The 23,800-nt window shown below is 42.3% G+C and overlaps 1 protein-coding gene across 3 annotated transcripts in view; it reads left to right on the plus strand.

The window, feature by feature from the left end:
• CYRIA (CYFIP related Rac1 interactor A) overlaps positions 1-23,800 on the plus strand; it is a 104,999-nt gene that overhangs the window by 59,644 nt on the left and 21,555 nt on the right. For all 3 annotated transcript variants that reach the window (XM_059132600.1, XM_059132601.1, XM_059132602.1), the window contains one exon: positions 16,156-16,235. In XM_059132600.1, the coding sequence (XP_058988583.1) occupies positions 16,166-16,235 (70 nt within the window). In that variant the 5' untranslated portion in view covers positions 16,156-16,165. Of the gene's footprint in view, positions 1-16,155; positions 16,236-23,800 lie in introns of those variants that run through there.

Consider the following 23,800-nt stretch of genomic DNA (forward strand, 5'->3'; position numbering starts at 1 on the left):
GATTCAAGGTACATCTTCAAAGTATAGCTGATGGGATTTGTTAGCCTGGTTATGGGGTATGAGAGAAGGAGAGACGTCTAGGATAACACCAGCCTTTTCGGACTGAGTGTCTGGACTGAGCATCTGAATTGTCCCTGGCTGAGCTGGGGAAGACTGGAGCAGGGCCAGTGTAATGTTGGGTCTATTCAGTTTCAGCTGTTTATTAGAGTCAAGTCGTCGATTAGATACAAGTCGGGAGTTCAAACAAGAGGATCAAAGCGACAGATAAGAATTTGAAAGCCGTCCGCCTCCATCTCTAAGAAAACCCTCACGGATATCCATCACTGTGCGGAAAATGGAATTCTTCATCATGGCCCAGAGGACAGAACTAGGGAGGACAGAACTAAAAACAGTGGTTGGAACAATAAAAAGAACAAGAGTAGTAGTGAGTTATGGCTGCTACCGTTCATGCATCTGGCTGCTTAGCTATGGCTGTCTCATTATTTCCAACAGCCACCCTTGAAGAGGTTGGAATAATCTCTGTTTTACTCATATCGAAACTCTGACTCAGGGAGGTTATAAATGTTGTTAAGCAACATTGATTAAGACCACCCAGCTCATACGCTGGCCGAGCTGGGATTCAACCCAACTCCGTGTTGCCATTGCCTTGCAGAGCCGCAGTCAGGAAGCAGATCACAGTTCACCTGAAGGAGTTCAAGGACGGCCGCCTCTGCCGACAGGGTGTATGATGTAAAGCAAGCGGGGGGGGGGGGGGGTGCAATTTGAAAAAAGCATCAGAGATGAGACACAAGACAGAGTCATGCTTCTGCTCTAAATGCCAGCTACAGTTTAGAGCAACGACATTACCAGGAGGCGCTTGTTGATTTCCTTTCCTAGTCCCAGAGGTCAAAGGACAACACCCACCCTCCCGGAGACAAGTGTGCATTGCACACTGGCCATGGGCAGGCTCCCCCTGCCCTGCTGTCCTCTAGGGTAGACCAGGCCACAGGCAAATGAGTGCTGTGGACTCCCATCTAGGAGAATAGAGTGGACTCTATCTAGGAGAGTAGGATCTGACTTGTCCAAGGTCTGAAGCTAACAGAGGGTACCATCAAGGTCTGAACTAGGCTCTTCAGACTCCCCAAGCTCCTGCCTGTTGCACTGCAAGACTTAGAAGGGAAAGGGGGGAGAGGCTGGGATCTGGAGAGCCCCATCAGCCAAGCATCCCTGGCATGCAGTTCCCGAGATGGCCAGAAGAGGGGGCCACGCGCCCGGGCTTCTCCAGCCCACTGCCCGAAGCCATGTTGAATGAGCGAACGTCTGCTGCAGACTGTGAGATCTAAATGTCGCCTTGGCAGGAAATCCTCGAGGAGCACTGCGGGGTTGTGCAAACAGCCTTACAATGTCCGCTTGTGTGTGTGCACTCGGCTTCGCCTGCGTCGCCCACAATGCTCTGTTTTTTTTGGATAATGGGGCTCTGTGGACCCATACGCCTTGTCATGCAAAGGGAGGGACCTGTATTTGTCATAAATGGGCTCTTGTGTGATTAATAGCCAGGCCGGGAGCGCGCAGCAGCCGTGCAGCACCTGGCTTCACGTCCTCATGGAGGCGGTGATCTGAGTGGGCTTTCTTCTTGCCCAGAAACAGCAGCGCCGTATTTATTGCTCAAAGGGAAATGACTTGTTTGCGTTGTGGCTGCAGTTTCTGGTCTGCACGACAGGAGGTGCAGGAACCGAGTATCTCTTGTCAGGGGCTGGCGGCCGGCCGGATACCCCTCCAGCTACCTAATCCCCCTAATCGGCATTACCTTCATTTCCTCAATAGCAACCTGGCAAAGGAAGTGTTATGATTGGCATTTTACAGATGAGGAAAACTCCCATTCAGAAGGGTAGAAGGACTTGCCCAAGGTGTCCAGAACACATGGCATTCCCACCAAATGACTCTTTACTTTCCAGTGTGGTCCACGATCCACACACGTGAAGATACCTGCCTTGTCCTATACACTTGTGCCTATACACTGAAATCAGTGATTTTAAAGTAGGTGAAGAATTTCCATTGCCAGGCTTCGGTGTGTTTATAGTACCTCCTGGAATTACATGCAAAAATAATAATAATAATAATAATAATAATAATAATAAAGTGGGTCAGTGGATGTGTGCATTTCCCCGAGAAGGCTGACATCCATCAGATTCTTGAAGTCATCTGCGATCGTAAAACAAAAGAGGCAGGCACCCAGAGATATTTCTATTTTGGGAAATGCTTCTTTTTCTGTGACCTCTTCCCTGTACCCATGACTATTTTCTCTGTGGAGTGGATTCCCAGCTGACATCTCAGTGCTGTTCCTATGCCGTGACTGCTCGTCTCATTCTTCCGATCTGTGTCAGCAGACCTAAGGGAAGGGGCTGTGTGCTGTGCGGGACCTGCGTTTGGTGCCCCGTGGGGAGGAGGAGGGAGGGTGGATTGAAACGGGTGACATTCTGAGAATGAAGAAGACCCAGCGCTTGAAAGAACTCACAGCAAGGAGGGTGGCTTATTTAGCCTGGGAGTCAGGTAGGAGGTTTCTGGGAGGACATGCTATTTGATTTGGATCTTGAAAGACAGAACATCTGCAGGCAGAAGAGAGAGGAAGGGCGGTCCAGGCAACCAGAGTAACATAAGCAAGGGGGGGGTGGGGGTGGGAAAACAACAAGAAGGAGTCCAGAGCTGTTGGCACTGTCCATATTCTGGTGCCACCCAAGTACATAGTGTTCAAAGAGCTGAAACTGGAAAGGGAGCTCTGGCTCAGATGGTATGGCCCTCAGTAGCATGTTTTAAAAAGTTGTACTTCTCTTAATTTGACAGCCAGCTTGGAAAGCATGGATGCTAAAATGCACCTTCCTTCTCCCCAGCTAACCCCATGTCCCACGCAGCCATGGAGTCTGCCGCAGGAAGCACCTGGCTTGGATGCCGCGTCTCCTGGTGCTCAGCAAACCCTCCCTACTCACCTCTCCCGTCCCTGCCTAGGCTGATGGTCCTCATCACTTGCTTGGGGGTTCAAGCCAGGGATTTATTTGGAAATGTTAGTTTAGGGACACCTGGGTGGCTCCGTTGAACATCTGTCTTCGGGTCCTGGGATGGAGCCCCGCAGAGTGTTCCTTCCTCAGTGGGGAGCCTGCTTCTCTCTCTGCCTGCTTCTCCCTGTGCTTGCGAGCACTCCCTCTCTCTCTCTTTCTGATGAATAAATAAATTTTTAAAAATCATTAAAAAATGTTTATTTGGTCTGCTAGGGACAATACTTTGAAATCAAGCTGATGGCTGGCTTCAGAAACTGGAAACCAAAGCAGAACCACTCCTGTCTGTGAGGTTTCAAGGGAAGTTTTCAGGCCCTTCAGTGCCCTTCATGCTTGAGATGGAATGCAGCATGACAACCTCCCTTGGCTTCAAATTCTTCAGGTTTTTAGTACACCAAATGCCTTTTGTTGGTCTTTTTGACACTTACCTAATTTCTTACTTTCCAACTGCACGGCCCCCCCAAATAAATTTGATCTGGGAAGTAGATCATGCTTTGACATGCCAATTCCAAATCTCCTTCGGTATACAGATGGGCCCCAGTTTAAGAAACCTGGACATCTGAAAATCTAGACTTACACATGAAGTCATCCCACAGCCCTGGGGTGGGTGGGATTCTCCAGGCGGCTTTCACTTCCCAGAAGAATTTCTTCCAGTAGCGCCCCCCGTCTGTATCAACCTGCTAGGACATATTTCACATGCTGACAGGGAACCGTGGAGGCAGAGAAGCTTCAAGCACAAATGTTGTGTGACACAGCTGCCCATGGAATGAAAACAGGCAGAGACAAGAAGAAAATCCCTTTTTTTTTTTTTTTTAATGTTATATTATAAGGTAACAGACACGGAAGAGATTTAACCCATCAGCATCCATTTTGCATGTGGCATTTCCTGTGACAAGCTCGGCGACGAGTCCGTGATCTGAGGTGCTCAGGGTATCTGGGGCTGCATCAGTGGGGGTGAGGGGGTGGGGGTGGGGATGGGGACTGGAGGCGATAAGGAGATACTGCGGCAAGCAGGAGGCATGGAGAGGGGCGGGTCTCAGGGAGATGTGACAGTGACGTGGACAGTCTGGGACAGAGAACGGGTCGGGGGAGTGGAGAGTGTCGTGGGCACAGAAATCTCAGGTGACACTCGGGTTTCCGGCTCATACCATTGCTTGAATGACGATGCCTTTTGCTGATTAAGGGAAGGGAGGGATATTTGCGGCAGGTATTAAAATCCAAACCCAAATCCCGGGGCTTTCAGGAAATTCACTTAGATTTGCGCGCCTGGAGGTGAGGAGGAAGGGCGAGTTTGGGGCGAGGGTTGGGAAAGTCGTCGGAAGTCTTTCAGGCAAAAACTGGGAGTCTGGAGGGTGTCCCCTGGGAGGGCGGGAAAGGTGTGAGGGGAGACAGGTGGAGACGGACATCTGAAGGTTAGATGGAGGTGGAGGCTTCAGAAGGAACGCTGAGGGAGGAGAGAGGAGCAGAGACCGGGAAGCAGAGTCGGGGAGGCGGGTTTGACCCAGAGCACGTCCAGCAGGACCTCTCGGCAGCTCGTCCCTGAGCGGAAGGGGGGCTGGTTGCTTGTCGAGCTGCTTACCCAAGAGGGAATTCTGGAAAAAGGAGATTTATAACCCAAGAGGATGGACAGTGTTTAAATCATTGAGGGTCTGGAGAGCCCAAATTTTAAGTAACTTCTTGGTGTTTCTTTTGGTTTCTAAACTGAAGCCATCCCAGAGAAGTCGAATAAATTAGCCACCAGACAAAAGACATTTCTAAGACTAGCCGTTGCTGGTTCCACCAGGGGTCACTTTCCCTTTGAAATTAGGCAGACCTGGCCTGGGTGGGCTGAGACTGTCGGCCCTCCTCGTCGGGCAGGGGCAGGTTCACCAACCCATTTGCTCATCACCGTGCTGTGTTCTTGATTTCACAAGTTGAAGGGAACAAATTCACTAAGGACTTCCCAGCGGTGGGCTGGTCCAGAGTGAAGCCCAGTCGGATGGTTTCCATCTTCACAAACATCTGAAATTGAGGGACATTTTGACTTTCACTCCTTAAAAAAGAATCGGATTTTGCCCTCGTTTCTTGGAGGCTTTTTGCTGCTTTAATATTGATGTTTATGGGGAAATTAGCTATGATGAGGTTAATAGTTTATTTTAGAAAACTGAGCTCACATATTGAAAGGGCTATTTTAAACCTGCACTTTATCGTTCTGTTCCATAATGGTCTCTCTCTCTCTCTCTCTCTATATATATATATATATATTTTTTTTTTGAAGAATTCCCACGGATTGTCTTATGACTGGACTCTAGCAGTTTGAATTCCACAGGGAATGCCAAGCCCTTTTGAGGGACACCATGGTATTAATGATCAATGAGAATATTCAAAGCATATTCCCATTTGAGTGCCATTACTTGTAGTGTTAAAACATTTTGAAAACACATTTTAGCCATTAACTCATTTTTATTGTCAGATGAAAATGCTTTAATAGACTCACTCTACTTCAGTTTTCCTCCTTCATCTCAGAATGAACTCATTTTGGATTCTTGGCAACCCATTCGGCAACACAACAGACAACCTTACGACTCTGGTACACAAGTGGCAGATGGAGAAGGAAAGTCCAGCCCAGCTCACTTATCTGAAATCGCTAACCTAGTTTAGCAAATTCCAGCTCCCAGAATTTATAAGCTGAGCTATTTCATTCCATTGGGGCCTATCCCCCTCTCCACCCAACAAATCAGGTGCTTATTTTGTTTAAGCAATGTATCTTTATTTTAGTCGAGAGGTATTTTTTTCAGGTTGAAAGGTAGATTGTCTTACTAGCCCTCCTAAATTCACAGATAGTCCCAGAAACACTTATAAAGTTGGAGATGGCCTGCTCTTCTCCATTCTGCTGGGCAAATCTTGGAGCACTGTTGTAGTGAGAAGGTCAGACTTTGGATAAAGGCTGGTAACAGGATCCACGGAGAGGCACTGGCCTGAGAGCAGAGACCAGGCTCCCCCTGGAGCTCTGTTCCCAAGTCTGGGCAAGTAACTGACCAGGTTAGCAGTTCCGAGATTTTTGAATTTCATAAACCAGTAAAATTTCCAAATAAACTTTGGGGATTTAGGATGTAACGCTCACCCTTGCTTTTTAAAATAAATTAAAACACTGCTACATAAAAATGTTTGAATAGCTTTAGTTTTCGGCAAGGCTCATGACATAACCTTTATTTTTCTTATTTTGCTTTAGACTAATTGATGCTTTGGAACCACTGGGCAGAGCAGTTAAGGATGGCTTACTACGTTTTAGTGTTAACTGTGGGCCAGGAACTGTGCTAAGTGCGGGGGATACAGTAAGGTATAAAACAGCCTGCCCAAGACCTGACCTTGAGAGAGGTAAGGGAGAAAGCGTGCAGTCAGGGTCCAGGTTGATAAGCACTGTGACGTAGTAGCACAGCGTGGTGCGTGAGCAGAGAGGTAGAGCTCACGCGGGGGAGGGGATTTTGTTTTACCAGAGTGGGGTCAAAGAATAGGAAGGAGTCAGCGTGCTCCTTCTGAACACCCTGGTTTCCAAACTCATACTTCAAAGGGAATTCCAGGGAGGCATGTGCCAAAACTAGTGCTTAAAGGTCACGTGGAATTGGATTCCAGACCCTACTCTGCCACTGTGGGCTTGAGCAAGTTTCTAAATCCCTAAGATTCTTTCTTTATCTCTGAAGTTGAGAGAACAACTGTTCCTACCTCATATGGTTGTTGTAAAAATCAAAATGTGCTAATACATGAAAAGCTCTCATCACTATGACCTGCAAAGCATTAAAAAATATTAGTTGTCATTATAATTGGAAGCAAAAGGAGATGCATGTGCAAGGGCCCTGAGGCAATCAAGAGCAGGGCTCCTTTAGAGAAGCACAGGGTCTAGGGGGGAATGTAGGTTCTCTGGAGAGAGAGGAAGACAGGGAGCAGAGGCGATGAGCAGAGGCCAGAGGCCTGGTTCTTCTGTGCCCAGTGCATGTATCTGGTTGTGTTATATCCTGCAGGCACTGGGGAGCAGTGGAAAAGGAAGTAACACAATCAGATTTGTGCTTAGAGAGAGGGCGCTGCCAATCGCATGGAGATGAATGGCAGGGTAACAAGATGAGTCAGGAAGATCAGTTTGGGGGCTGTTTGCAGGATGCAGACAAGTTCTGCTGAGTGTCCGAATTAGCATAATCAAGGTCTGGCCCCAGAGAAGTGTGCACAAGTGTGTGAACCGTCCACGGGGATGTCCTTGTTAGGTCGCCAATTAGCACGTTCTGATGAGACCTTACAAACTTGCTGCAGAAACCCTCCATCGACAACAGTACGTCGCACTGTACTTCTTACATCTTAAAGAACCGATTAGGTGTCCCATTTACTTTCTGTGTTGGCAGATGGAGAGGCAGGATATCTCCGTTCTGGTCCCTTCTTTGGCCCTATTTTGGGTCCTTGAGCAAGTGCTTTTTTGTAAAAATAGGAGCTAGAAAAAGATGATCCCAGTTCTATTATAGAACGTGCTGTGATGACATTTGGGTGATCAGAAAGTCCAGAATCTATCCGGGGACTTAGGGAAGGACACTTACTATACCTGACCCATGACTTCTGGTCCGTAAAATGGGTTCAATAATACCTTTTCTACATTTGACACGTGCTGGTTGTTGAGGGTGATTGTGGCCAGACACCTCTTTGACAAAGATGTGATATTATGTAAATATATGTCATTGCTATATTTGTGACTGGTCGGTGGCTTATATGCTATGTTGCAGAAGAATGTTAGGATAAACCAGGCTTCTTATCCTGCAAAATACCGAGTTATAGATAAGGAACCAAAGTCTTTGATTTCTTAAAATCTTTGCACCAGGAGCAGGGATGCCAAGTATTATCGATTCTGGAAGACATCGTCTCATTCCATATGTTAACAAAAGCTATCCCTTCTGATAGAGGCATTGGGGATTCATTGTCTTAAACCTTAAGGAAAATATATTAGAAGGTAAAACCCTGTGGGGTTGCTGTTTTATCTATTCTTTTCTTCACGTTCTGTTCTTTATTGATAAAGGTGCTCTTGACTTTGAAATTCTCCTTTCAAATAGCCATAGCTCCTAAGGAAATCTTCTGAGCGCTTATTCTCTAATCAAGGACATTGGCGTTGAAATTCTGGTGGATGCAGGAAAAGGTCAACCTTCCCAGTAATGCCCGCACCCTGGGCCTGGGTCCTTGTTATTCTCACTTAGAGTAAACAGATTAATTTCCTCACAAACTATGACCAAGTTTTTTAAGACAAAGTTCGGATTTGTTTTATTCGCTTTTACAATGGAAATATAGCTAATGCTATTACTCAATTGCTCCTTCCAAACAGTGCAGAGTTCCAAATTTTATATACATATAAATATACATATCTCTATATGTATATAGATATTTATATTTGTGTGTGTATGTCCTTTCATTTTCTCCTCTCTTTTGAAACTGGGAATGTTAGCAGAAAACTGGTTTTTAAGAGTCTCTGTGTTCTACTGAGCAGGTTTAGAGCTAACTTGGTGGAAGTGGTCTTATGCCCGGAGCCAAGAAAGTAGTCATAGAAAATACCATGTGCACATCCCAAATTGTCACCCCTGGGAGATGAGGGCCTCCCTTGGCAGGGGCGTGTGGGGCCGTCTCTACAGGCACTATTAACACTCCTACAGTGACTAGAGAAACGCCCTCCTTCTAGACTACTTGGAGAAAAAAAAATGCGAAAGGACCCATTTCACAATTATATAGCAGTAAAAGAACCTGGAGGGATAATCCCTCTGTACTTGGAAGACGTGACGAGCTACCCAGCTTGTGCCCTTTGCTCTCCTCTCGTCGCTAAATCCCTCCTCTCCCCCGCAAACCCAGCTGGGAGGGCTGCCCTTGGCCGGTCCAGATGCGTAGGGTGCTTCACGCTCTCGGGGCAGCTCATTTTTTATCAAGTCAGCTTTTCTGGAAGACTCCACCCGCCGTGGTTTTCACCTCCCTCCCTATCTACGGCATTGAGCAGTGCTCAAGAGGAGAGGCCACTTTGGAATGGAACAGAAACGGTGGCTCCTCTTCCAAGAAAAGAGAGCGCATGCGTGTGATAACAGGCTCACTTGCGTGCAGTTTCCCCGCTCATGGACTCCCAAAGTCCCCAGACCACCCAGGGTCTGGAGCTCCAGGTCTCCTCCTGTGGGAAAAAGAGCATAGACTTATGCTCACAGTCTTTCAGCGTCAAATGTGACTCTATCTTGTACTTCCCTCCAGTGCTCAGAAAGATGCTCTAACCGCATGAACCTCTTTTTCCTCCAATAAACATGAAGATAGTTACAGCAAGCTCAAGGGCTGCCGTGAGTTTTGAGTGGACTGAAATGTGTGGAAGCTCAAGTGTGGCGTCAGGCACACAGTAGGCACTCAATAAAAAGTGATGTTCTGGTTCCTCTTGTATATGGTATCATAATTATAGGCTCTAATCCCCCTGATTGGTTCTCAGTATGTGCCAAGTATATTCTGTGACTTTCACATTCATTTAACACTTCTGAGCACTTATCATTTATCAGAAATGTGTTATATGTTTCCTGGGTAGATCACATTCTTAAGCCTGTTGCCATCTCCCTAAATAGAATATACCTCCCTGAGTGCTGAGGCCATGACTTCTGCCCCCGCATACCCCACGCCTGTGCCCTGGGTAGTCGAGGTGTTCAACTAGTAATTGACTGGTTCCTTCCAGTAATTATCACAGGTTGTTTGTTTGTTTGTTTGTTTGTTTGTTTTATTTCACAAGCAAAGGTGGAGGACCGGAGAGAAACTTTCCACCAAACTACTATCAGATTCCCTTGTCTTGGGATAGGAGCTTGCTTTTGCTTTTGCCTTTTATTTAGATAGGTCACTGTCATCAAGAGAATCAGTGCTGACGAAGGCCAGCACTGGAAGGAACCAAGTCTCCTGGGACCGAGTGGGCAATAATCATAACTTCCTCTTCTTTAGATTGCTGCAAATCTGTACGTTAGTCCTTTGGCACTTCATTCCTCTTCAGTGGAGATGTTTCATGAGTCACTTTGGTGGGGTTTTCTTCATTAAATATTTGTGTTTTCCTTGGACTTTATGCTATGTTTATGAAATGGCACATAATCATTTGGTTAAAATTTGAAGTTTTCAATGACGATTCTAACGTTTACTAAAAGAGTGACTGAGTTGTTCCTGTTTTCAAAAGCATTTGTATATGCTTGGAATTCTTGTGCTGGAAATGGCTGATAATGTACACAACGTTATCTGAAGACCTCAGCCTCTGCTTATTACAAACTTGCATAAATACTGTTCTTCTGAAAATTTGGGTTTTTTTTAAAATAAGGATTTATATTTTTTCAATCAGCTTCTATATTTAATTTTCATAATCCTCAGTTTTCTAAACCTTAGAAAATATATCTTTCTCCTAAGTATATTTTGAAGATAAAATAAGAAAAATATATCTAAAATACATTGTTTGGTCCATAGAAAAATATCTTGCCATGTCAACTATGAATGCTTTTAGATACTTATTAACCTGATGATAATGAAAGTGATTTGCATAAAGAAACATGGACCTTAAGAGACCAAGCATGAAAGATCTAGAGAAAGGGAACTTATATTGTGAGTCAAGGAATATTATACTTCTTTGATTCCCTGAATATCTTAAACTGAGTTGTAATGCTGAATCATTGTAGCAATATTTGCATGGCATTCTACAGTATGCACAACCATTTCACACCTGTTTCATTTAGCCCTTGTGAGATGTTATTATTTGACTATTTTGTAAGATGAGGAACCCAAGACTCACAACTGAAATGATTCGCTCCAGAATAATGGGAGAATCAGATGGTGCTTTCCATTTGTGCAGTTCTTTCAAGATTTTCTGGGTGAATCTCCTTCATCTGCTACTTACGGTGTTCATCTTTTGAGAATACCGGTGGGCCATATTGTGATGTTGACCTACTCTGTGCTTTAAATTCTCAAGACCATGTCTTAATCTTTTTTGGTGGATCCTAGCTTATAATGGTGTGGGAAAACAGGTCCAGCCAATAGCTAAAGTCAACATGCCGAGAACCCAGCAGAACTTTGCTTTGGTAAAGAAGGGGTAGTCCTGGAAAATCCAGCCATGGAAGAAGATTGGTGCCTCTAAGAGCAAAGGGCCATCCAGAGTGGTAACTGATGGCAAGAGAATTACGTTCCAACGCTATTCTCCAAAAGCAAGAGACCTCCCAAGTCAAAGAGTCAGCGAGTGTCTTTGCAAGGCTCACCCTTTCCTAAGTTCTTATCCAACTGATACACCTTTCCTTTCTCTTCATCTGATAGCCAAGACCTTGTCCCTCTTCCCTTGCTGCACCCCTACCAGACTCTTCCCGCAGAAATACATTCAGATCTCACAACCCTGACATGCACACTGTAGCTAGAGCAAGTCCCAGGAAAGCCTCACTTTAAAACAATCTCTGAAGATGCCAAAGGAGAGGTGTGTGTGTGTGTGTGTGTGTGTGTGTGTGTGTGTGTAAAGTAAACCTATAGCTCACAATACAGACAACACACTTTTGAGTAAGAAGCATGCTCTCTACATTACGACTTGATCTCGTTTATGCCTGGAGTCCCACTTACCATCCTCCTTTCTGACTTCTATTTCTAGCCAAGTATTTTAGTACTTCAGCTTCTACATTTTTGGCTATACTTCCCTCCTTCACATTGGTTCTCCTCCCCCTCGTGCATTACTGGGGAGGCCTTTCCTATTCCTGGAAATTTACTTATAGAAACTGCCAAGAATCATCATCAGAATCATCATCCCCATTTTAAGGGACTCAGGTTAAAGTCCTCCTAGGAGAAGCAGAACACTTGCTGGGTTTCTGTATTCATTCTGATAGAAGCTCCGGCACCACAGGGGAGAATGGCAAGTAACTGGTGCTCCTTGGAAATGCAACATGGAAACCAGAGTTTCTGATTTCTCAAGCACAGCCCCAAACTGCCTGCCAAGCAGCTCTGCCCCCCCCCCATTCAGCTGTGAAACCGCTTCTGTGCCCCCGGGAGCTCAGAGCCTTGGCTCCTCCTCAGATAGGAACAACTTCTCCATGTACTCTTAGGCACAGGAGATTTCTCTTTGTCTCAGCTACTTCTTAACTATGATCAATTTTTCCTTTTTTTTCTTTTTAATAAAAAAAAGTAAAACTCTACTTCTTCAGCATAACCCATTTGTTTTTACTTTCTGGACACCATATCTTGAAAAGGACCATTTTTTCTCCTTCGCTTTGGCAAGCAGAAGCACAGGTCCAAATGGAACACTCATCTCCAGTGAACATGAAGACCGTACGGCCCAGATGTCCTATAATTCACGTGCTCCTTGCCTCTCTACCTTCTTCTTCCAACTCTGTTTTTACTTTTCTCTTCTCCCCACTCTTGCTATGGATCTGCATTCTCTAATAGCATATAATAACATATCTTATGTTCTTGTATTGAACAAGATAAAATATTTTTTAAGAATCTTCGTATGAATGAATGAAAGTATCTCACTAGGAATGTGCTGCATAAAGATGTGTTTTCTATGCACTGAAGAGCTATTTTCAAAGACTGCAGAGTCACTGCCAACAGGATATGGCTGGTGCGGTGGTCAAACCCCATGGTTGAGGGTCCCTTCCAAGTGGATCCGGGGTCACCTCACTGACCGTCTGTGTAATGTTAACTCACTTTGCAGACCTGAAACCAGAATACTTTTCCATGAGTTCTTGCTGACCTTAAAGAGGAACAAGAAGCATCAAACCTTTCTGTACTTATTCAAAGAGTGTGTCTGGAAATGCAGGTTCCATGGGACTGGACTTGACCCCTAAGGCTACATAATATCCCACAGTCATCGTTCCAGACAGTTCCTTTTGGGAGTATGAAGCATCTAGAATAATGGGAGTTCCTTAATTGACCACAGTTGATGTTAGAATCATGTTGCAAAATGTTTGACCATATCAGCCAGCTAGCTGAAATGACCTTTTGAACAGACAGAATTCTGTAGCCGGCTGATATTTGAGTGTGTTCCTTTCAGTCTGTTACCAATTTTAAAGGCTTGACATATTTCCCGCCCAGGTAGTCTGACAGTAAAATCACACACAAGACAGAATTTTAGGAGGGAACTAAATCCAGTCAGGTCTCTTGCGACACATTAATAGCGCTAAACCAGGAAAAATCAAGAATATTTAACTTCCATTAAGGCATTTTATGTGAAAGTTGGGACCGCTACTAAACAGTAGAATCATCTTCCTACCAGGAATGTCTCTGGGTCTGAATTGGAATTGTTCATTCAGCTGGATACAGATTCTTTCCAAGAGACTCAGGAGGGTTTGTGAATGTTGCCCCATGGCAGGAATGGACTACACCAGTTCTGAGCTTTCCTTTGGCAAAATCTACCTCATACAGAGCTGTGCTCGAAAAATATCTTAAATATAAATGTGCTTAAAGGCACGGAAAATGACAGAAAGAATAGGGAAGATTCTTTCGGAAGAGGGAAGCATGGTGTCTGCTTCCCAGTGCACAAAGGCGGGTGTGTATGTGTGTGCACACACGTGAGTGCGCATACCCAGATGCCTCAAGATGGCAGAGGTCTAAGACATATCTTGGCCAGCCATCTGCCCAACACATCATTCATGTCTATATTTTTACAGGCTGCTAGAGTACTTAAACACCACGAGTTACAGGAAGCTCACTATTTTACAAGGCAAATCCCTCACTATTCAGACAACTGGAAATTTTTTTTTTCATGACACTAAATGAAGGTCTTCTTCGGTTATTTCTTCAGTGACCCTGGTTCTCTTCCCTAGAGCTGCATACAACCTATTAACCCATCTTCCACAGGATAACCCTAAGTGTCCAGAGGCTGTTATAATCATGATAACGATGATGCTGGCAATTGTTGTCATCATTATCCGTACTAGTAGTACTTCACCCTTCTTGAGTACTTCCTGTAAATGATGTGCAGAGCATCTCCTAATTGGATCTCATTAAGTCTCAGGACTTGATGAAATAGATACATTTCAAAAATTCATTTTACAGATGAGAAGACTGAGATTTAGAAAGATTAAGAGGCTTGTCCTGGCTAACAGAGGTAGCAGGACACAGAACTAGGATGGAAATCGGGCTTCCCAAGCTCCTTTTTAGCTTATTAGTGGCCTATTCTGTGGATGATGTGTGCAAGTGTTTTCTCAGCGGAGGGTGATGAGGACTCGAATATCACCTTCTGCATCCAAGGGAACTTCTGGCTACATACTGTCTCACACAAAGCACTCTCTGCTCCTCCCATCTTTCTTACAGTGCTGTATTTTTAGGAATTCCTGTATCAGCATAAACACTGTCTGAAGCCCCGTGCACAGAAAACTGCAGCCCTGCGGTTTTCTTTTACTGGTCCAGTGATTTTTCAAGTTGATTCTTTACAAACTGAGGGGGTCTGTGTCAGGAGTTAGAGAAATGCCTTCCAAAGAGCACAGCACCCAGCATCAGATGGCGGCTCCATGAATGTGTGCCGAATGAATGAATGGACCAGTGGCCTCCTGAAGAAGATAATTTAATGTCTGAAGCTGAGAGCAGTAGAAATTTTCCCAATAACCTAAATATAACTATGTTTTCCCTATTTTTTTTTTTTTAAGTTGGGATTGCCAATATATATCAAATCTGTATTTCTCTGTTGGTTTGATCCACTTATGCAATTACACTGTGATTTTATTGAAAATAAGTTTTTGGATTAATAGCAACACTTTTTCATGTTTGCACTTCATGAAGTAGCCAATCTTGTTACCACTGAAATTTCAAATTATGAGTTTCTTTTTTTTTTTTTTTAAGATTTTATTTATTTTTCAGGGAGAGAGAGGAAAGCTGAGCAGGGATAAGAATAGGAAGGGTGGAGAATCAGACTCCAGCAAGAGACCCAATGTAGACTTGATCCGCGGACTCTGGGATCATGGCAGACGCCCAACCAACTGAGCCACCCAGGCGTCCCAAAAAATGAGAGTTTCTGACTTGCCAGAAAGTTGAACTTCTGGGAAGTCTGGCTTCCTGTACAGACCATAAGGGGTCCCTAGGGCTCTCAATCTGTTTTCTCAACTCTTTTCCTCAGAAATTTTAAGAAACTTTCTTTCCTGGACAGATATTTTAATAGTGCCTTCTTTGTACTTCTCCTTTAACATGGTATGTTCCCACATGGGTGAAAAGGAAACAAAGCAACGCTGAAGTATTAATTGTAAAGATTCAGGGAACTGATGAAGGGGAGAAGTAAACAATGTAGAATATACCTAAGCTTTGCCTCCTACAACTAAAATACCTGGTTTTTAGAATAGCATGTTTTTGGGTGCCTGGGTGGCTCAGTGGGTTAAGCCACTGCCTTCGGCTCAGGTCATGATCTCAGGGTCCTGGGATCGAGTCCCGCATCGGGCTCTCTGCTCAGCAGGGAGCCTGCTTCCTCCTCTCTCTCTCTGCCTACTTGTAATCTCTCTCTGTCAAATAAATAAAATCTTAAAAAAAAAAAAAAAAAGAATAGCATGTTTAGCATGTTCTTGGGGCGCCTGGGTGGCAAAGTGGGTTAAGCCTCTGCCTTTGGCTCAGGTCATGATCTCAGGGTCCTGGGATCGAGCCCCGCATCGGGCTCTCTGCTCAGTAAGGAGCCTGCTTCCTCCTCTCTCTCTCTGCCTGCCTCCCTGCCTGCTTGTGATCTCTCTCTGTCAAATAAATAAATAAAATATTTAAAAAAAAAAAAGGAATAGCATGTTCTTTGGTTAACTGTCATTACAGGGAATGATATGTAAAACACAAGTGTTTTTTTCTAGAGAAAGCTTGGGACATTGTTCTCACTGTCATACTTTATATGGCTTAGGCCAGATAACCCTAATTTTTAGAGAGCCAGAACCTCAGAGATGTTTATCTGTCCCTGATTCAGGAAGAAGTTGCTAAGTTATTAGTCATCGCCTGGTACGGAGATGCTTTGTCTCTGGTCTTCAGATGCAACTGATGGGGGTCCAGTGTGGTTTATGCAAGATAATAAAATAGGTCCAACCCTTTAAAAAGTCTGTTGTGTTATTTTTTTCTTAGAAGAAGGACGAGAAGGAGAAGAAGAAAAATAACTCTATTTTTCATCCTGCTAATGATAGTGGTTTTGTGTTGCTTCTCCTAGGTTTGCTGGGATGGGAAACCTGCTCAAAGTCCTTACCAGGGAAATTGAAAATTATCCACACTTTTTCCTGGATTTTGAAAGTAAGTTCCAAAAATTAAAAGATAATGAGGAGAACTTGTTTGCTTTCTTTATAGCTTGTTGATAGAGAAGTTATAACATAAAGATTTTATGTGATACTTAAATCCAAATGTCACTATGCATTTCTTTCTGGGTCTTCAAAGATTATTTCATTTCTTTCTCTTCCCATTATTATTTTTTAAAAATCTCATAGAAAATCTTTTTAATGTATCCATGGTTTTCTTTGATTATAGAACAAGTTACTTTCATCAGCTAGCATCTATCATCATTATGCATTTTTCCTAATAAATCTTATGAAACACTACATCATATTCTAAAGAAAAATAGCACATGTAGTAACTTACAGAGATGAATATAAAACAAATATCATTAGATGTGAAAAAATTATCAAAACTAGAAAATAGGCATATAGATTATTTATTTCTGAGTCATTGCTGTCTGTTGTTTATGTTATTTGATTATATAAAACTATATAAAACTTTTGAGATATACTCCTTTTGTCTGAAGGTTATGTTTCTTTTATCAAAAATTTTATTTTTTGCTAATGTGAAATGGCTGTGAATTATGACTGAAGAAACATTGGTTTTTTTTTTCCTTACCATGTTTATTTTTTTGATTGAATATATTTCCAGATGAGTGACACATTCATGTTTTATCAACTAAGCTTGTGTTTCCACTTTCACTATTATGTTCCCCTTTTTCTAAATTGCAGTTCCACAATATCAAGCACATTAAATATCCTTTTTGTCAGTATTCACCATTTGTTGCTAACTTTAACCTGTATTAAGCTTTAGTTTTTTAAATATTTATGTATACTAAAAAATAAGCTAGCATTTCCATACACTTGCAAGATTAAACTTGCAAACAGAAATTTTCTAGAATGCTAGAAGACCCTTCAAAGATACAGTTAAGCAAAAGGTGACGGCGCCCTAGAGATGTCTTTTCAGAATCTTCGGTAAGTGTAAGAGAGCTGCATGAAAAGGAAAAGTGACCCCGAAGCTCACATGTCCTAAACATATATTTCAGATTTTAGATTATATTCAATGAAGGATATTTCACTTCTAAGTTAGCTCATTTTCTGCTGCTGCCATTGGTTGGATTTGGTTGGGTTGGGTCGGATCGGTTGGGTTGGGTTGGCTGGGTTTGGTAAGTGCCATAGTTGGGATCAATACCAGATTGATACGACACGTTGAAAGGAATGTTTTGTTTGTTTGTTTGCTTTTTCCTGGTGTAACTTTAGCAAACACATATCTTCATTGCTGTTGCTCTTGTTGTTAATGAAGATTTATTAATAACTTTAAAGAATTTTACGAGATAAATGGCCTATTATCTCATCCCCCTAATCTTACTGTCTGCATGTTTAGTTGATTCCTTCCACTTGTCACGTGCATGTTACACTGTTGCGTCCAGGATGTACAAGGTCCAAAACAATGTTGAACGTAAAATACTCCATTCACCCAAAATGTGGGGGGAGGGGCATATAAACCCCTAGAGGAATTAAATGCCTGCACTTTTCCTGAAGCTCTAAATGCCACATGCATCTGTACATCCTGTTCACAAATGCCTACTATGTTCAGTGGCTCCCATTTGTCTCTTTAGCTGTTCTTGCATTTGTAGTTTTCTTGATTTTACAAAGAGTAATACTGAGTTCTTTGTCAAGTCTAATTTGAAAAGTCTTCCAAGTGAGAAAATCACAATCTATAGGAATTTAAAGCAGTGGTTTTCAAAGGGTGCTCTCTAGAGGACCAGCCTTCTGGGATTATCCCCTCTGGGGGTCCCTGGCCCACTGCTGTTGCAGAGGATCTGTTGCTGTTTCTCTCTCCTAAGACCAAGCACTCTGGTCTCCTCGGTCCTGTACTTTGGATAGTTTCTTAATTTTTTTGTCTGTTTGTTTTTAAAAAGGTCATTGTGGCTAAAAAGGACATTTAAATATCTTGAATTTTGATGATGTTCTTTATGGTACCAAAAACTCTACTTGTTGATCTGCCATAGTATCTTCAACAAGGTTCCTTGTGGACTGGATTCTCATGCCTTGGGGCTCATTAGGACTAGAGCAGTAGTATGTAAGGAAAACAAACAAACAAACAAACAAAAAAACCTAGAAATTTGCTAAAAAATGTATGGGAACTCTTTATTTCCCTGTCAATCCTGAGGAGAAAATTAACATGATTTCCCTGAGACTAAGAAAAGATAAATAGCTGGGCTAATGTCATGTAGGGAATGAGTAAGGACCTGAGATGGAGCACAGGTCTCTGGCTCTCCTCCTCAAGAGCCCATCAAAAGCAGCCTCTTAGAAGTACAACAGCCATCATCCTGTTCCTGAGTAGAGAGATTCTCCATCATCTATGAACTAAAACATCTCATGGAAAAAATAAGTTTTTCTTGATCCTGAAAATTCTCTTTCCTAAAGGTGGTTTTCAAAAAAGAATGGCAAAGGACCAGAGGATAGCAAAGGTGGCTGTGGCCATGATTTCTCTGTAGGCTGTAGATATCCGCTCAGCACAACAGTGTTATGTGCAATATGGTTATGAACATCCACGTAAGCCAGGTAACATCAGGGAGACAGAGCTAAATAAGGACCGTCACTGGAATCTCAGGCTGGTGTGCAGGATAATATAGGCACATTTTTCAAAACAAGATAAAAATAGGGGGCTTAATACCACTCTGTAGTCTGGGGAGTAAAGAGGAAGAAAGAGTATGCATTTAGTTTCAGCTAACGGAAGACAACAGAAGGAATTGGAGAAGTCTTCTAGCAAAAGGTGGCCTTTGGAGTGGGCATTAAAGAATGGGTGATTTTTCTACAAGCATATAGGGACAGAAGTTTTCCAACAGTGGAAGTAGGTAGGGGTAGGAATAAGAAGGCGTATTTGAAGAAAGGCAAGAGGCCCAGTTTAGACAGAGCAGCTCATGCTTACGAAAAGGAAGTATGGGCAGAAATGGAGGGCTGGCTCAGATTAGACCACAGCAGTTGCAGAAGCTCAGGGCTAAGTGGTCCATAATTGGCGTTCACCTTCAAAAAGAATAGCTGAACTCCCTGAGGGAAAACTCCTCGAGAGCAGATAAGGGATTGGCAGGTGGGAACTTTAGGTATGCTCATGCTTATCAGGAGGCTGATGAGTCAGAGGATCAGGAAAAGAGACTAGATTATAGAGGAAAGAGAACATCTTACTAAACCAGGACTCATGATGGCAGAGTCCGGGCCCCACTCAGGTTTGCAACCCAGCATCTTCTCCCCATGTTGAACATGGAGAACAGATCACCCAATAAGCTTTAGTAACAGATGCTGGCCATGTGAAGGAATGGAATAGAAGAGCTAGATTGAGGCAGCCAGAAGAGCACAGACAGTAAAGAAGGAGGAACTGTTAATGGATTCACGTGCTGCAAAATACTCCAGATGGATAAGGCTTGGAAAGGGAATGGCAGCATGGGCTGTGAGCTACCCAGCTACTGTAGCCACTGGCAGAACAGATTCAAGACATATTCCTTTGCCTGTAGAGGCTGGACTGCAAAGAGTTAAGGAGAAAGCGACGGAGGGAGGGAGGAAGGCCAAACAGCATGTAGCAACAGCTTAAATGAATTTGGCACCTCTACTCTGAGTGTTGAGTCTTCTTTTTGAAGTCAGTGATGGAATATAATTGAACTGGGTCAAATAGATATAATTAAGCTGGGTCAAAATATAAGACAAAATTAGACACATCTGTCCTAAGGTTTTTCAGTTGTGTAGATTTAATTTAAATTCTTGTCTGACCTTTGCAGTGAGTTCCACACTCTGTGCTCGCATTTCTACACAACTATTTAACATCTCTTTTATTGTTGTTGGGTTTGTTTTTTGTTTTTTTTTTTATCCCACTACTTTTTTTTTTCTTTTTCTGTCTCTGCCTCCTTGACATATTTTCATTTCCTTTTTGAAGGCTGGGAGACAGAGAGGGGAATAAAATGCAACCTAATCTTGCCTGAGCTATGGCTTTGGGGACCATGTACAGGAAGATATATGCCTGAAGGTCTGTTGACGATTGTTCAATTGAATCTACTCATTATGACACCCAAAGTAAGCAGCGGGCATTAGCCATCCAGCAAAACAATTCCAGGGATTCTCAGACTGAAATGATCATTAGAAACATCTGCTGGATATAGATTTTCCATAGTTGCCTGAGCCTCTCCCAAAATTTTGATTCAGTGGCCTAGTTCCAGGAATCTGCTTTTTCCCACATTTCCCAGGTGGCTCTGATGGTCAGGAAGTTTGGGAACCATATTTAACTAAGGCATTCAAGTCAAGCATTATCACACCCTAGGGTCTGGGACAGCGGAGCTGACCAGGCAACCTTTTGAGTTCCCAGATCCAGGGATGAGGTCTCCGGAATTGGTCACAGAAGACTTCTTTAAGGTTTTGGTTCCCTATTTTTCCCCTGCCAGGCAGGTGATTTAGAGGTACCCATAACTTAGAACTTGAACCCTATGGAGTGACATGCTTCCTCAGCCTCTCACGCAGTATCCACTCTGGAGTAGAAGGTGTCCGAGACAGGCACAAGTCCCAGTAGGTGACAATCTATGCAAGGTTACCTTACTTCGAGGACATTCTGTCTCACCAAACAACTGCATCTATCAAAATATTCCTTTGGGATCTGAGTAGATACATCTCCAAAGATGAACAAAAATCCTCTTAGCACAGGAAATAAACATTCATTGTCATTAGTCAAGAGGGAAATGTAAAGCAAAACCACCACAAGAGAGCACTTTGCACACAAAAAAATTATAATAAAACGTGTTGGTGAGGATGCAAAGACATTGGAACTCCCTTACACTGTCTGTGGGAATGTAAAATGGTGCAGATGCTTTGGAAATAGTTTGGCAGTTCCTCAAATGTGAAACATAAAGTCACCCTATGACCCAATGATTCCGCTCCTAGGTACTTCCCAAGAGAAATGAAGACATAGGTCCACACATAAACTCGGACATCAATTTTCACAGTAGCATTATTCATAATAGCCAAAATGGAAACCACCCAAATGCCCATCAAGTCATGAATGGACACATAATGGAACAGCCATTCACTTGAACATTACGGAGTGATAGAAAGTAAAATACTGATGGAGGGATACCTTGAAATCATTATGCTAAGTGAGAAAAAAAAGCCAATCACAAAAGAGTACATATTGTATAATCCTATTTATGGGGAATGTCTAGATTAGGCAGATCTACAGAGATAAAAAGTTCATTAGTGGTGGTCTGAGTCTAGGGGTGCTAGGAAGAAATGGGGAGCAATAGCTAACGGGTACAAATTATTTGAGGGATAAAAGAATGTTTTAAAATTGGTGATGGTGATGATTGTACAATGGCAATATACTACATATCATTGAACACTTGGGATCGGTGAATTGTGTGGCATGTGAACTGTATCACAATAAAGCTGCTACTGGAAAAAAAAAAATGCTTCTTTTAGAAAATCCGGTTTCTTGCTGCTGGAAGGGAAGAAGCCATTCCATCTACTCAAAATAGATAATTTTTCTTCTTTTCCTGAATTTTCCATTTTTTAAAATTTATTTTTATTGAGGCATAATTTACATGTGCTGAATTAGACAGGCTGAAATACAGTCAATTTTGACCAATGCCATATTCTCTGACAAGACAGAATATTTCACTCCAAAGAGTTCCAGCATGCCTCTTCTCTGTCAGTCCCCTGCCCTTAACCAACACCCAGAAACTACTACTGATCAGATCTGATTTGTATCTCTAAGATAGATTTCGCTAATCTTTAAAGTCTTGAACTTCATATAAATGGAGTTATACAGTGTATGCTTTTTTGGTACCTTTTTCTGATTTAACAAAATGTTTTTTGGATCTAACCATGTTATTACATGTATCAGAGTTTTCTCTCTTTTCTGCTAAATACTCTTATTGTGAGACAGTTTTGCATCCCTTCTCCTGTTGATGATCACCTTGGGCAACTTCCAGTTTTTTGCTACTAGGAGTAACATGCTGTGAACATTCTTGTAGAATATCTGCATGCATCTTTTCTCTCGTGTACATATGGAAGATAGACTTGTTGAGTAGTTATATTCAGCTTTTCAAGAAACTGTCAAATTGTTTCCCAAATGGGATGTACTATTTTCCATTTTTACCAGAAGTCTAGAGTGCTCAGGTGTAACATGTCTTCTCCAAAACTTAGCATTGTCGATCTTTTCCCTTTCAGCTGTTCTAGTGACTGTGGGATGATTTTTCCTTGTGGCTTAATTTGCATTTCCATCATAACTCAGACTGTTGGACACTGTTGCATGTGCTTATTGAATATTCACTTGGCATTTTTAGAATATATTTATCTTTTATCCATTTTGAGTTTGGTTGTTTTTCATTGTATTACTAAGTTGTAGGAGCTAGTGTGTTCTGGATACCTGTCATTTGTGAGATAATAGCTTGCAAATGTTTTTACTCACTCAGAGCTTTGCCTCTTTTTTTCTTATTTTTGCATGAACAGAACTTTTAAATTTTGATGAAGTGTGATTTATGACTGCTTTTCTTCTGTGCTAAGTGCATGCTATCTCCTCTATAAGAAATCATGGCCCATTCCAAGGTCCTAAAGACATTCTGATGTTTCCTTCTGGAAGTTCTAGAAATTTAATCATTACATCAGGCCAGTGACCAATACTGAACTAATTTTTATTTTATGAGCAAGTTGTTGGGTTTATTTTTTTCATGCATTATCAACTTGTTCTAGCACAGGTAGATTGCTTGAGTGCCATTATCAGAAATCAGCTCCCTGTGATCTGTTTGGGCCTTCCATTCTCCCCCATGGATTTCTTGAGTCTTTTGACCAAGGATTACCAAACTGTAACAAATAACAAATCTTAAAGTCAAGAAGAGTAAGTCCTTCAAATCTGTTGTTCTTTTTCAAGATTGTCTCGACTACTCCAGTTTCTTTACTTGTCTAAGTAAGTTTTATAATCAGCCTTCAATTGCTACAAAATCACCTTGCTGGGATATTGATTATAATGATATAAAATCTGATGATCAGTTTGAGGAGAATTGACATCTAACAATATTGATTCTTCTTACTTATGGGTATACTATATCTTTCCATTTGTTTAGATATTTTTTGATTTCACTTAGCAATGTTGTATAATTTTTAGAGGTCTTGCATAATATTTTGTTAAGTGTATCATTAAGAATGTTATGGTTTGACCATACCAGATTTTTATGCTTGCTGTTTGTATGACATATGTTTCCGCATCCTGTTTATCTTTACAGCATAATTCTTATAAACTGTATGTAGTTGGCCCCAACTCTTCCATCCAAGCTGATAATATCTACCTTTTAATTGGAGTCATTAGCCCATTTATATTCAATTAATGTTTGTATCTGAGCCTATTTTTATACTGATTTCTACTTGTTGTATTTTTCTCTCTTAATATCTTTATGCCTTTTGATTAAATAGAATAATTTTGGTATTCTCTTTGATCTTTTCTGTTGGCTTCTTAGTTCTGCCCCTCCATGCTTGTTGCAAGATACATCTTTGACTTATGAGAATCAATCTTCCACTGTAGTCTTCATTTCATGAAGAATTCAGGACTCT

This window comes from Mustela lutreola, chromosome 9 (assembly GCF_030435805.1).
Source record: "Mustela lutreola isolate mMusLut2 chromosome 9, mMusLut2.pri, whole genome shotgun sequence".
NCBI classification, from domain to species: Eukaryota; Metazoa; Chordata; class Mammalia; order Carnivora; family Mustelidae; genus Mustela; species Mustela lutreola.